This window comes from Cyclopterus lumpus, chromosome 21 (genome assembly GCF_009769545.1).
Source record: "Cyclopterus lumpus isolate fCycLum1 chromosome 21, fCycLum1.pri, whole genome shotgun sequence".
Lineage (NCBI taxonomy): Eukaryota > Metazoa > Chordata > Actinopteri > Perciformes > Cyclopteridae > Cyclopterus > Cyclopterus lumpus.
This window is the reverse complement of record NC_046986.1, coordinates 1,578,992-1,594,841: the sequence shown is the minus strand read 5'-3', so window position 1 is coordinate 1,594,841 and position 15,850 is coordinate 1,578,992. Positions and strand designations below refer to the sequence as shown.

The 15,850-nt window shown below is 46.0% G+C and overlaps 1 protein-coding gene across 2 annotated transcripts in view; it reads right to left on the bottom strand.

Annotated features, from left to right (window-relative positions):
- Positions 1–1,853: 1,853 nt before the first annotated feature.
- The window catches only part of enox1 (ecto-NOX disulfide-thiol exchanger 1), a 73,830-nt gene continuing 59,833 nt past the window's right edge, over positions 1,854–15,850 (bottom strand). Inside the window, exons 12-16 of one of the 2 annotated variants that reach the window (XM_034562395.1) lie at positions 15,072–15,179; positions 13,473–13,532; positions 12,865–12,967; positions 5,786–5,871; positions 1,854–3,418 (exon numbers count right to left, since the gene is read on the bottom strand). In XM_034562395.1, the coding sequence (XP_034418286.1) occupies positions 3,287–3,418; positions 5,786–5,871; positions 12,865–12,967; positions 13,473–13,532; positions 15,072–15,179 (489 nt within the window). In that variant the 3' untranslated portion in view covers positions 1,854–3,286. The remainder of the gene's footprint in view (positions 3,419–5,785; positions 5,872–12,864; positions 12,968–13,472; positions 13,533–15,071; positions 15,180–15,850) is intronic. The other variant, XM_034562396.1, reaches the window with a different exon arrangement.

Genomic DNA, 15,850 nt, shown 5'->3' with positions numbered 1-15,850 from the left:
ATTAGTCTTTGTGGATAAGTCTGTTTTGTCCACCGTGACCATGCCTGGACTGAGGAGGAGCGACGTAGACATTTCAGAATGTTCTCCTTCCCCATTTCTTCTTCCGTCTTTGAAAATAAACCCACTGTAGTTTGAATACAACACACCAGCTCATCTACAGAGAGGAGAGCCAGCTGTGAATCAGAGACATGAATACTGCTGTGTGTCTTCTTCTGTGGTGTCGGACCCCGAGGAGACGCAGCAGCTTTAACCGGAGGACAAACAGCAGCAGTGGGGCTGTCGCAGTTAGCGGTTAGCGGTTAGCTCCAGACACTCTGCTTTAATAATGCAAACTAATGTGACACATTGTGCTCATTACAGAACAACAGCATCAAATGAATGTTAATGAACCAACTGACGGCGCTTCATTCAATGTCGCAGGGTTAAACTGAAGACCGGAGGAAGTGAAGGCAGCAGTCATTATAAAGACGTCTCTTAATGACATTATGTCCTTTCAGATGAATAAAGTAATTATTATGAATTAGAAATAATAGAGTAATAAAGCCGGGACAAAGACTGAATGGACTGAATACTAAATAAAATACAAGAGCCCGAGAGACCACAACAACCACAACAGATGTTAGTGAGCTAGCGTTAGGTGAATGTAGCTAACGTAAGATCGTTGAATGTAGCTAACGTAAGTGTGAATGTAACTAACTTAAGTTAGCAACAGGACCACATCATCTGCAAACAGCAGAGAGGCGATCCCGACGTTCTCCACCTGCGCCTGGATATCCGGTGATAAAGGGCAGCACCCACCAGGAACGTGTCTGACTTAATGCCTAGAATGCGAACACATCTCCTACTGCAGGCCTACAGAGACCGGATGGCCCGTTGCAATGGGACCGGCAGCCCATCCTCCTGCAGCACACCCCTCAAAAACCTGAGGGACCGGGTTTTTTGACAGAATCCGCACTGCTCCTCTAGAATCTGCTGCACAATCCTTTCCGGCCATAAACTTTCCCTGGGAGGCTGAGTAGTGTGATACCACGATAGTGAAGATAGGAACCACCACCCCGGTCTGCCAGTCCGTGGGCACTGTTCCCGACCCCCATGCGACATTGAAAAGGCGTGTCAGCCAAGACAGCCCAACAATGAGAGCCTTCAGCATCTCAGCGCAGATCTCATCCCCTCCGACGCCACCAAGTAGCTTTTTGACAGCCTCAGCGGCCTCTTTCAGTGATATGGGTGAAGACATTACATTACTTAGGTTAGTTGAATGTAGCTAACTTAAGTAAATTACACGTAACTAACTTAAGTCAGTTGAATGTAGCTAACTTGAGTTAGTTGAATGTAGCTAACTTGAGTTAGTTGAATGTAGCTAACTTAAGCTAGTTGAATGTAGCTAACTTAAGTTAGTTGAATGTAGCTAACTTAAGCTAGTTGAATGTAGCTAACTTAAGTTAGTTGAATGTAGCTAACTTAAGTTAGTTGAATGTAGCTAACTTAAGCTAGTTGAATGTAGCTAATTTGAGTTAGTTGAATGTAGCTAACTTAAGCTAGTTGAATGTAGCTAACTTAAGTTAGTTGAATGTAGCTAACTTAAGCTAGTTGAATGTAGCTAATTTGAGTTAGTTGAATGTAGCTAACTTAAGCTAGTTGAATGTAGCTAACTTAAGTTAGTTGAATGTAGCTAACTTACCGCCTGTGGTTCATCAGAAGCTCTCTGCAGACTTTTACATCCTCCTGTGAGCGTTTAGGAGGAAGTGATGCACCCTCTTGTGGCCGAAAAGAGTTGTACAACAACAAACAAAACAAGACAATGAATAAATAAAACTCACTAATTTAAACATATTTGGATAATAAACCTGGAAACTGAAGTACATTTTACTTTATTTAAATAAGAAAAAACAAACAGGAAGAACACAATCCATAATTCATAATCTAACGGCATAGAAGTCTTTGGGAACATCTGCTCCTCGTCTTCAGTTCCTTCATCGTCGTCTTCCTCACTGATCAGTTATTGACTCTCAGGCTGATATTTAACAAACATTATTCACCTTTGTGCATTTCAGCATATTTATATACAGACTTCAGAGACAGTAACGTCAGCTTCTTCATGAAATAAGGAAATAAATAAAGTGGAACGATTGAATTCCTTTATCTCATATATCCTCTAAAAACCTTTAAAAACTGTTTTCCCATCATAATAATATTTATAACAATAATATCGTCCTTCACATGTTATTTTCATCCAAACATGAAGAAATAAATCTGAGATCAACGGACGATTGTCGGGTTTTAAAATGATCAAAAGAATTGAACGATTTGCAGAAATACATTTTTCAAAAGAAGTTTTCACTTCCTGAACGGTTTTTAATATTTAAATATAGATTTATAAAATAAAAATATGTTTTATATCCCAAACAAACAGAAGAGAGACTCTGAGACTCCAGCACCATGGACAGCGTAGAGGAGGACCATGTGTCCTAAAGGAGGACCATGTGTCATAGGGAAGGGCCATGTATCCTAGGGGAGGACCATGTGTCCTTAAGGAGGACGATGTGTCCTAAAGGAGGTCCATGTGTCCTAGGGGAGGACCATGTGTCCTTAAAGAGGATGATGTGTCCTAAAGGAGGTCCATGTGTCCTAGGGGAGGACCATGTGTCCTAAAGGAGGTCCAACTCCTCAACATATCACACATTTTTACACACAACACTAAAGGACGGATACTCTTATTTTGTAGAGGAATTAAACCAAACGTGTAAAAATATCAAACTGATCCAGGTGTCCCCAACACACCAGAGGACCAGGATCCAGGTGTCCCTGAGACGAGACATCCGAGGACCAGGATCCAGGTATCCCCGAGACAAGACATCTGAGGACCAGGATCCAGGTGTCCCCGAGACGAAACATCCGAGGACCAGGATCCAGATGTCCCCGAGATGAGACATCCGAGGACCAGGATCCAGGTGTCCCCGAGACAAGACACCAGAGGACCAGGACCCAGGTGTCCTCGTGAGACAAGACATCAGAGGACCAGGATCCATGTGTCCCCGAGATGAGACATCCGAGGACCAGGATCCAGGTGTCCCCGAGACAAGACACCAGAGGACCAGGACCCAGGTGTCCTCGTGAGACAAGACATCAGAGGACCAGGATCCATGTGTCCCCGAGATGAGACATCCGAGGACCAGGATCCAGGTGTCCCCGAGACAAGACACCAGAGGACCAGGATCCATGTGTCCCCGAGACGAGACATCCGAGGACCAGGATCCAGGTGTCCCAGAGGACCAGGATCCGGGCATCACGCTGATCCGAGGCTGTCGAAGCCGCAGAACTTCCATCGTTTCTCTAAAGTCGCTCCGACGCCACTCAGCTCCTGTCTGAACATGCTGGGGAGACGGACCATGAGACACTGCAGGTCCACCGGAGACACCTGGGGGCGGGGCGGGGCGGGGGGAGAGAGAGAGAGAGAGAGAGAGATCAACCACTCCATCCTCCTCTCACCTCTCCAGTATTCCCATGGCATAACTGGCACTGCCCTTTCCTGGTTCACCTGATATCTTTCAGACCAACATCAATTCATTGCCATAAAAAACTGTACATCCTCAACCTCCCCAGTCACCCACGGTGTCCCCCAAGGTTCTGTGCTTGGTCCCCTCCTCTTCATCATTTACATCCTTCCGCTTTGACAAATCATCCGTCGTCATGGTCTTGACTTCCACTAAATGACTCATTCCTGCAACCTACCCTCCACTACATGACTCACTCCTGGACCCTACCCTCCACTACATGACTCACTCCTGCACTCTACCCTCCACTACATGACTCACTCCTGCACCCTGCCCACCACTACATGACTCACTCCTGTACCCTACCCTCCACTACATGACTCACTCCTGTACCCTACTCTCCACTACATGACTCACTCCTGTACCCTACCCTCCACTACATGACTCACTCCTGTACCCTGCCCTCCACTACATGACTCACTCCTGTACCCTACCCTCCACTACATGACTCACTCCTGTACCCTACCCTCCACTACATGACTCACTCCTGTACCCTGCCCTCCACTACATGACTCACTCCTGGACCCTATCCTCCACTACATGACTCACTCCTGGACCCTGCCCTCCACTACATGACTCACTCCTGTACCCTGCCCTCCACTACATGACTCACTCCTGGACCCTACCCTCCACTACATGACTCACTCCTGGACCCTACCCTCCACTACATGACTCACTCCTGGACCCTGCCCTCCACTACATGACTCACTCCTGGACCCTACCCTCCACTATATGACTCACTCCTGGACCCTGCCCTCCACTACATGACTCACTCCTCGACCCTGCCCTCCACTACATGACTCACTCCTGGACCCTGCCCTCCACTACACGACTAACCCCTGCACCCTGCCCTCCACTACATGACTCACTCCTGGACCCTGCCCTCCACTACATGACTCACTCCTGGACCCTATCCTCCACTACATGACTCATTACATGTACCCTACCCTCCACTACATGACTCATTCCTGCACCCTGCCCTCCACTACATGACTCACTCCTGTACCCTACCCTCCACTACATGACTCACTCCTGGACCCTGCCCTCCACTACACGACTAACCCCTGGACCCTACCCTCCACTACATGACTCACTCCTGGACCCTGCCCTCCACTACACGACTAACCCGTGGACCCTACCCTCCACTACATGACTCACTCCTGGACCCTGCCCTCCACTACATGACTCACTCCTGGACCCTACCCTCCACTACATGACTCACTCCTGGACCCTGCCCTCCACTACACGACTAACCCCTGGACCCTACCCTCCACTACATGACTCACTCCTGGACCCTGCCCTCCACTACACGACTCACTCCTGGACCCTACCCTCCACTACATGACTCACTCCTGTACCCTACCCTCCACTACATGACTCACTCCTGGACCCTACCCTCCACTACATGACTCACTCCTGGACCCTGCCCTCCACTACAAGACTCACTCCTGGACCCTACCCTCCACTACATGACTCACTCCTGGACCCTATCCTCCACTACATGACTCACTCCTGGACCCTGCCCTCCACTACATGACTCACTCCTGTACCCTGCCCTCCACTACATGACTCACTCCTGGACCCTACCCTCCACTACATGACTCACTCCTGGACCCTGCCCTCCACTACATGACTCACTCCTGGACCCTACCCTCCACTATATGACTCACTCCTGGACCCTGCCCTCCACTACATGACTCACTCCTCGACCCTGCCCTCCACTACATGACTCACTCCTGGACCCTGCCCTCCACTACACGACTAACCCCTGCACCCTGCCCTCCACTACATGACTCACTCCTGGACCCTACCCTCCACTACATGACTCACTCCTGGACCCTGCCCTCTACTACATGACTCACTCCTGGACCCTACCCTCCACTACATGACTCACTCCTGGACCCTACCCTCCACTACATGACTCATTCCGCATAGCTTCTCCAGTTTTTATTTTCTCCGAAATGTTCTGTTTGTTTGTTTTGTTTGCTCCTTGCCTTTCTATTTAGTTTTGTTCTGTTTGTCTATGCCTTATGTGAAGCATCTTTGAGGGTCTAGAAAAGCACTACATAAATTTGTATTATTATTATTATATATATATATATATATATATATGTTTATTTATATATATGTTGATATATATATATATGTTTATTTATATATATATATACATATATAAATATATATATTTACATATATAAATATATATATTGATATATAAAGTCCCTCCTCACCTTGGAGTCCAGTCTCTGGATGTAGGACCACAGATACTCCAGGTTGGCTCCAAACGGATGAACATGGAGGAAGGTGGAGATGATGCCTGCAGAGAGGAAGACACCGTATCTCACTGTTAATACTGGTACTACTAAGTACTACGAAGTACTACTAAGTAGTACTAATACTGGAGTAAGAACACAACGCTACTCTGAGACACAGATCCATGAGATGAATGAAGGGGGAGGAGCTTCAGAGCTGCAGAGTGAACTAAAAACACTCGTTACTTGATTATTTGTGAAAGGTCCTGCAGAGGTGGGCAGCCATGCAGAGGGAATGTGTGTGTGTGTGTGTGTGTATGTGTGTGTGTGCGTGCGTGCGTGCGTGTATGTTTAATTTATAACTTGCACCAAACACAGTGAGAGCCTCCTCTGTGTTTTTAAATACTCATTAAGGTGACGACCAGCGGTGTGTCTCGGCTTCGGCTTCTTCTTCTTCTTCTTCTTCTTCTTCTCTGCTCAACCAGACGATGGACTGGAGGTTAGATAAACTCCTCCGAGGACCTGCATCCTCACCCTGAATAAAAACTCCTGTGTCTCTAAATGTCTCCTGCAGAATAAAAACTGCAGCAGCCGGGAGGAAGACGAAGCACCGGCCTTCCTCTCTCCTTCATGTCCAGGTTTTCTGGCTCGGCTAAGAGAGATAAATGAGCTGCTGCTGCTCGGCTGCTGTGGAGGATTTATAGGAAGAGAGACGCAGGATAGCGATCAGAGAAGAAGAGAAGGCAGAGTTTGTGTTTCAGCCCGACTCTCGGGTTCAAAGCCCTGCGACCCCCCCCGACATCTGACACACAGTCCCAGTATGAGTTATAATCCTACTCGGGCAGTGAACTGGGAGAGTTCCCCTCTGAGACACAGCACAAAGTAAACCAACACCATGGAGACAAAACCTTCTGTTATGTTAGAGAAATATGAAAAGGAGTTCAGATCAGGAGACAAACCTCCGGGTCTCTAAAGCGCGTTAAAGCTGCATTCTCTCTCCTGACCACCAGGGGGCGACTCCTCTGGTTGTATAGAAGTCTATGCTTCATGTGTTAAAGCTGCATTCTCTCTACTGACCACCAGGGGGAGACTCCTCTGGTTGTATAGAAGTCTATGCTTCATGTGTTAAAGCTGCATTCTCTCTCCTAACCACGAGTGGGCGACTCCTCTGGTTGTATAGAAGTCTATGCTTCATGTGTTAAAGCTGCATTCTCTCTCCTGACCACCAGGGGGCGACTCCTCTGGTTGTATAGAAGTCTATGCTTCATGTGTTAAAGCTGCATTCTCTCTCCTGACCACGAGTGGGCGACTCCTCTGGTTGTATAGAAGTCTATGCTTCATGTGTTAAAGCTGCATTCTCTCTCCTGACCACCAGGGGGCGACTCCTCTGGTTGTATAGAAGTCTATGCTTCATGTCTTAAAGCTGCATTCTCTCTCCTGACCACCAGGGGGCGACTCCTCTGGTTGTATAGAAGTCTATGCTTCATGTCTTAAAGCTGCATTCTCTCTCCTGACCACCAGGGGGTGACTCCTCTGGTTGTATAGAAGTCTATATAAATGACTCTACTTCTCTTGATTTATTCCCTCAGTAAACATTGTAAATATGAGTTTTTGGTCTCAATCTCTAGTTTCAAGTCTTCTTCAATACAGCGTGATGTTCATTTAGTAAATTATGGTCATTTAGAGTCAAACAGACCATAAAGCAGGGTATGCTTTAGGGCGAGGCTACACAGTGATTGACAGGTCGACGAAAGAGACGTACAAATGTCGTCTCTACGTCGCTCCTCCTCAGTCCAGATATGGTGACTTCCTGTTCACTGATAATATGTGTTTACCTTCCATACCTGTGCACATATATACTCGTCGATACTCTAGACCTCGGACTCGTTCACACACCCAGCACCTCGTCACAGGGAGCCTCTGGAACTGCCAGTCAGCTACCCGCAATGCCGACTTCATTTCTGGCTTTGTTATCCAGCAGTCGCTGGACTTCCTGTCTCTCACTGAGACTTGGAACCCCAGACACACCTCTACCCCTGCTGTTCTCTCTGCCTTCTACACAACATCCTGTAGGTCCATGCTACACAACATCCTGTAGGTCCATACTGCACAACATCCTGTAGGTCCATGGTGCACAACATCCTGTAGGTCCATACTGCACAACATCCTGTAGGTCCATGGTACACAACATCCTGTAGGTCCATACTGCACAACATCCTGTAGGTCCATGCTTCACAACATCCTGTAGATCCATGGTACACAACATCCTGTAGGTCCATGGTGCACAACATCCTGTAGGTCCATACTGCACAACATCCTGTAGGTCCACGGTACACAACATCCTGTAGGTCCACGGTGCACAACATCCTGTAGGTCCATACTGCACAACATCCTGTAGGTCCACACTACACAACATCCTGTAGGTCCACACTACACAACATCCTGTAGGTCCACACTACACAACATCCTGTAGGTCCATACTGCACAACATCCTGTAGGTCCACACTACACAACATCCTGTAGGTCCACACTGCACAAAACCCTTTAGGTCCATGGTGTACAACATCCTGTAGGTACACAACATCCTGTAGGTCCATACTACACAACATCCTGTAGGTCCACACTACACAACATCCTGTAGGTCCACACTGCACAAAACCCTTTAGGTCCATGGTACACAACATCCTGTAGGTCCACGGTACACAACATCCTGTAGGTCCACACTACACAACATCCTGTAGGTCCACGGTACACAACATCCTGTAGGTCCACACTACACAACATCCTGTAGGTCCACACTGCACAAAACCCTTTAGGTCCATGGTACACAACATCCTGTAGGTCCACACTACACAACATCCTGTATGTCCATACTGCACAACATCCTGTAGTTCCATACTGCACAACATCCTGTAGGTCCATGCTTCACAACATCCTGTAGGTCCATGGTACACAACATCCTCTAGGTCCATGCTACACAACATCCTGTAGGTCCATACTGCACAACATCCTGTAGGTCCATGGTACACAACATCCTGTAGGTCCATACTGCACAACATCCTGTAGGTCCATGCTACACAACATCCTGTAGATCCATGGTACACAACATCCTGTAGGTCCATGGTACACAACATCCTGTAGGTCCATACTGCACAACATCCTGTAGGTCCATGCTTCACAACATCCTGTAGATCCATGGTACACAACATCCTGTAGGTCCATGGTGCACAACATCCTGTAGGTCCATACTGCACAACATCCTGTAGGTCCACGGTACACAACATCCTGTAGGTCCACGGTGCACAACATCCTGTAGGTCCATACTGCACAACATCCTGTAGGTCCACACTACACAACATCCTGTAGGTCCACACTACACAACATCCTGTAGGTCCACACTACACAACATCCTGTAGGTCCATACTGCACAACATCCTGTAGGTCCACACTACACAACATCCTGTAAGTCCACACTGCACAAAACCCTTTAGGTCCATGGTGTACAACATCCTGTAGGTACACAACATCCTGTAGGTCCATACTACACAACATCCTGTAGGTCCACACTACACAACATCCTGTAGGTCCACACTGCACAAAACCCTTTAGGTCCATGGTACACAACATCCTGTAGGTCCACGGTACACAACATCCTGTAGGTCCACACTACACAACATCCTGTAGGTCCACGGTACACAACATCCTGTAGGTCCACACTACACAACATCCTGTAGGTCCACACTGCACAAAACCCTTTAGGTCCATGGTACACAACATCCTGTAGGTCCACAATACACAACATCCTGTATGTCCATACTGCACAACATCCTGTAGTTCCATACTGCACAACATCCTGTAGGTCCATGGTACACAACATCCTGTAGGTCCATGCTTCACAACATCCTGTAGGTCCATGGTACACAACATCCTGTAGGTCCATACTACACAGCATCCTGTAGGTCCATGGTACACAACATCCTGTAGGTCCATACTGCACAACATCCTGTAGGTCCATGCTACACAACATCCTGTAGGTCCACGGTGCACAACATCCTGTAGGTCCACGCTGTACAACATCCTGTAGGTCCATGGTGCACAACATCCTATAGGTCCACACTGCACAACATCCTGTAGGTCCATGCTGCACAACATCCTGTAGGTCCATGCTGCACAACATCCTGTAGGTCCATGCTTCACAACATCCTGTAGGTCCACACTGCACAACATCCTGTAGGTCCATGCTGCACAACATCCTGTAGGTCCACACTGCACAACATCCTGTAGGTCCACACTGTACAACATCCTGTAGGTCCATGGTGCACAACATCCTGTAGGTCCACACTGTACAACATCCTGTAGGTCCATACTGCACAACATCCTGTAGTTCCATACTGCACAACATCCTGTAGGTCCATGGTACACAACATCCTGTAGGTCCATGCTTCACAACATCCTGTAGGTCCATGGTACACAACATCCTGTAGGTCCATACTACACAGCATCCTGTAGGTCCATGGTACACAACATCCTGTAGGTCCATACTGCACAACATCCTGTAGGTCCATGCTACACAACATCCTGTAGGTCCACGGTGCACAACATCCTGTAGGTCCACGCTGTACAACATCCTGTAGGTCCATGGTGCACAACATCCTATAGGTCCACACTGCACAACATCCTGTAGGTCCATGCTGCACAACATCCTGTAGGTCCATGCTGCACAACATCCTGTAGGTCCATGCTTCACAACATCCTGTAGGTCCACACTGCACAACATCCTGTAGGTCCATGCTGCACAACATCCTGTAGGTCCACACTGCACAACATCCTGTAGGTCCACACTGTACAACATCCTGTAGGTCCATGGTGCACAACATCCTGTAGGTCCACACTGTACAACATCCTGTAGGTCCATGGTGCACAACATCCTGTAGGTCCACACTGCACAACATCCTGTAGGTCCATGGTACACAACATCCTGTAGGTCCATGGTACACAACATCCTGTAGGTCCATACTGCACAACATCCTGTAGGTCCATGGTGCACAACATCCTGTAGGTCCATACTGCACAACATCCTGTAGGTCCATACTGCACAACATCCTGTAGGTCCATGGTGCACAACATCCTGTAGGTCCATGGTACACAACATCCTGTAGGTCCATACTGCACAACATCCTGTAGGTCCACACTGCACAACATCATGTAGGTCCATGGTTTACAACATCCTGTAGCTTCAACCTAAATTCACCCACACTACTCCACTCCTCCGCTCCCTTCACCGGTTACCAGTGGCTGCAGCATCCGCTTCAAAACATTCGTACTACAGATCGGGTCCAGTCTACACACAGGACATGGTCTAACCTCACACCCAGGACATGGTCTAACCTCACACCCAGGACATGGTCCAACCTCACACCCAGGACATGGTCCAACCTTACACCCAGGACATGGTCTAACCTCACACCCAGGACATGGTCTAACCTCACACCCAGGACATGGTCTAACCTCACACCAAGGACATGGTCTAACCTCACACCCAGGACATGGTCTAACCTCACATCCAGGACATGGTCTAACCTCACACCCAGGACATGGTCCAACCTCACACCCAGGACATGGTCTAACCTCACACCCAGGACATGGTCTAACCTCACACCCAGGACATGGTCTAACCTCACACCAAGGACATGGTCTAACCTCACATCCAGGACATGGTCTAACCTCACACCCAGGACATGGTCTAACCTCACACCCAGGACATGGTCTAACCTCACACCCAGGACATGGTCTAACCTCACACCCAGGACATGGTCTAACCTCACACCAGGACATGGTCTAACCTCACATCCAGGACATGGTCTAACCTCACACCCAGGACATGGTCTAACCTCACACCCAGGACATGGTCTAACCTCACACCCAGGACATGGTCTAACCTCACACCCAGGACATGGTCTAACCTCACACCCAGGACATGATCCAACCTCACACCCAGGACATGGTCTAACCTCACACCCAGGACATGGTCTAACCTCACACCAAGGACATGGTCTAACCTCACACCCAGGACATGGTCTAACCTCACATCCAGGACATGGTCTAACCTCACACCCAGGACATGGTCCAACCTCACACCCAGGACATGGTCTAACCTCACACCCAGGACATGGTCTAACCTCACACCCAGGACATGGTCTAACCTCACACCAAGGACATGGTCTAACCTCACATCCAGGACATGGTCTAACCTCACACCCAGGACATGGTCTAACCTCACACCCAGGACATGGTCTAACCTCACACCCAGGACATGGTCTAACCTCACACCCAGGACATGGTCTAACCTCACACCAGGACATGGTCTAACCTCACATCCAGGACATGGTCTAACCTCACACCCAGGACATGGTCTAACCTCACACCCAGGACATGGTCTAACCTCACACCCAGGACATGGTCTAACCTCACACCCAGGACATGGTCTAACCTCACACCCAGGACATGATCCAACCTCACACCCAGGACATGGTCCAACCTCACACCCAGGACATGGTCTAACCTCACACCCAGGACATGGTCTAACCTCACACCCAGGACATAGTCTAACCTCACACCCAGGACATGGTCCAACCTCACACCCAGGACATGGTCTAACACATCTTTACTAACTACATCTTGAATAAAGACAATAGCACTTTAGTAGCACTCACTTAAAGCCCTTTGTAGTTTGGACTTCTTGAAGAAACGTTACTTTCTTGATTCTTGTTGTTCTGAGTTTGTTAAATGTGATGTAATGTGATGTAATGTAATGTGATGTAATGTAATGTGATGTAATGTAATGTGATGTAATGTGATGTAATGTGATGTAATGTGATGTAATGTGATGTAATGATAAAAAAAAAAGATGGCAACGACCGTAATGCGGAACTGGAGGCTTCAAAATATCCACAAACCAATAAGACGTCAAGGAAAATCATTTCTTTGTAATTTATTAATTCATTTCAGATTTCAGTAACAGTGATGTGTTTATATATATATATATATGTTGTATTTACCCAGCAGCAGAGCCTCCTTCTCTGAGGCCACGCCTCCTCTCATGATGACCTCACTCCTCCTCTCTCTGCTGAGGAACGACGAGGGAACACAGCCATTCACCGCCTACACAACCAGACACACACATGTAACACACATGAGCAGCGTTACACACACATTACACACTACACAGAAGAGCTAGTACATTCAGCTGATAATACTTATGTCGGATTCTCAGGGCAGTATTTCTACTTTGTTTTATTGGTATTTTACTTCTGGATATAAAAACTTCTTCCAGCACCGATTCTTAGAAACACACAGTACTTCCTGTACACATCAGAGTACCTGCTGAGGACAAAGAAGCACTTAAGTACACACAAACGTGACACTGAATAAGAAGCATCGTAGAAGGTTTTATGTAACCGAGTCTCTCAGTTCAGCAGCTCTGAGGTCAGGAGTTCATCTGTGAGTGTGTGTGTGTGTGTGTCCTGAAAAACTCTCCTTCTCCCACTAATGTCTATATTCTATAAATATCACAGCAGATCAACATGACGAGGAGACAAACATTGAGTGTTTTATGAATAACTCGGTCATAAAGACAAGACCATGAATCTTCCTCTGGTGTGTTTACCGTTTCGTGGTCTCCGTTGGTTCCGTTGGTTCCGTTGGTTCCGTCTCCGTTACCGAGCAGCTGGACAAACGGAGGCAGACGGGAGGACAATCGGTCAGACCAGAGAACAAAGAGGAGCGCTTGTTTTCTCTGCTGCTGCTTTTAATAAGACCAGCGAGTGTGCTCCATGTGGAGGAATGCATGAATTATTGAAGACGACATCACACACATGCATGATGCATGAACACGCGTGTTCGAGGCCGGCGTCCACCACGCCGGCCGACGCCTCGAACACGCGGGTTTGCATCGATTTGGATGTAGAAAGTTAAAAGGAGGAATTTGAGCTATTGTTTGTTAAAAAGTAACAATTACAGAAGCTTTCTAACTTACTACTTTAACTCACAAATGTACTATGAAAGAGATAAAAAGTGATTATGAATTCAATATTTGAGAAAGAAAATGTAGGAATTGGGCAAATGATTGGAATGGCCACCTGCTGCCTGCGTTTCATGGCTCCTCAAGTCGTGTTCTTACGGTAAAGACGACCTCAGAGCGAGAAGGTCCTGAACATATTGATCTGCTCAAAGAGGTCACAACAAATAACTGATATTGAGCATTAATAGTTCAAACTAACTGGAGATTGTTTATTAAAACTGACTAAATATTGAAGGGTTGTAGCTCCTGAGCGGTCGCCTCTATGCTGACGATGCTCCGCTCTCTGTCCAGATAATCGGTCTCATACTGGAAATTATTCAGTTTTCTACTGTTTTCTCTTGTGATTTAACTGTTGTGTATTTAACGTACATCCAGTGACCAGTTTATTAGGTACAGCGAGCTTTAATGTTTATTATGTTACACCCAAAGGGGGATTGAAATAAAACAAATTCTTTAAACAATCACCAAAACTACGTTCGTCACAGACAGAAGCTGGAAAACCGTCATTATTGTCAGACTTTCATCTTTCCTACATTCTTTGAACACATCATGTGTGCCGAACAGAAAAAGCAACAAACACAAAGCTTAAATGATATATATATATATATATATATATATATATATACACATAAATAAATATATATTGTGATATTTCATCAAAAACATATTATTCTTTAAGTCTCATTTAAAATCTCGCCACAAATAATTGTGTGTAAAAACCTGAAATAGGACATTAACTCATTTAGTCACATTAACGTGCTTCAAAACACTTAATATGTGACAGATGTTCTAAATGTGCAAAACTCACTCTATGTTTTAATCATTATTATGATTCATAAACAGCGGGTTGGTTTGTTTTCCACACCAGTGAATCTCAGTGCAGGATTCATGTATTTATACCAGCTGTGATCAGATCTGTTTCAGCTCTAAATAAAACATGGGTCCCCATTGATGGATGCGTTACATCAAACCACAGGGAGGATGCAGCGTGCAGTTAAAAGAATCAATGCTCAGATTTGGGCTAAAACTGACATCAATTTCCATAAAGAGCAAAAATATGTGAAATAGAGTATGAGAAACGGTACTTCACAGTAGAAATACACTCTTAGAAGTAATTTGATTACTTTAACAGAGGGACTCTGGACTCTGGGTCAAACCCTTCAGTCCTCTTTCTGTGGGGCTCACCTGGTCTCTAAGGGAGGCCACACCCCCCTCCAGGTAGCGGTGCTCCGCCCTGGCCTCCTCTAGCTCCGCCTCCTTACTCCTCAGCTGCTCCTGCAGACTCAGGAGTTGCTGGAAGAGAAACGTAGAATCTTTAAGCATCGAGTAGTTCAGAGAAGAAGAATAAGGTCAGCTGATCTCTGTCCACGTTTATCATATTAATATATATATAATATAAATATTATTTATATATTAGTATTATATATATGTGAATATTAATATATATAATATAAATATTATTTATATATGTGAATATTAATATATATAAAATATAAAAATTATATATACATACATATTATATATTATATTACTAATCTATATATATATATATATATATATATATATATATATTAATATTTACATATTAACCAAAGTAAATGGACATCAGTTAAATTAAACTGTAACAAACAGTCATCCTCAATGACTTCTTTAATTAAGCTTAATTCATTCATTTGTATTTGTTTATTATTACGTTTGTTTATGATCGGATAAATTTCTCCGGTTATTTACCAATCATTTAAATCATTCATAAAACGAGTCATGACGGTGAGATCTTTCATAAGAAAGAGAGATGATTCATATTTGAATCAATGTTCACGGAATAATTTAGTCTTTATTTGTAATAAAGTAGGTTAATGAAATATTTCTGCGTCGCCGCCACGAGAACGGAAACATCATCGGGTGACAAACGAGAAGCGACAAGAGTGCAACACGTGTGTGTGTGTGTGTGTGTGTGTGTGTGT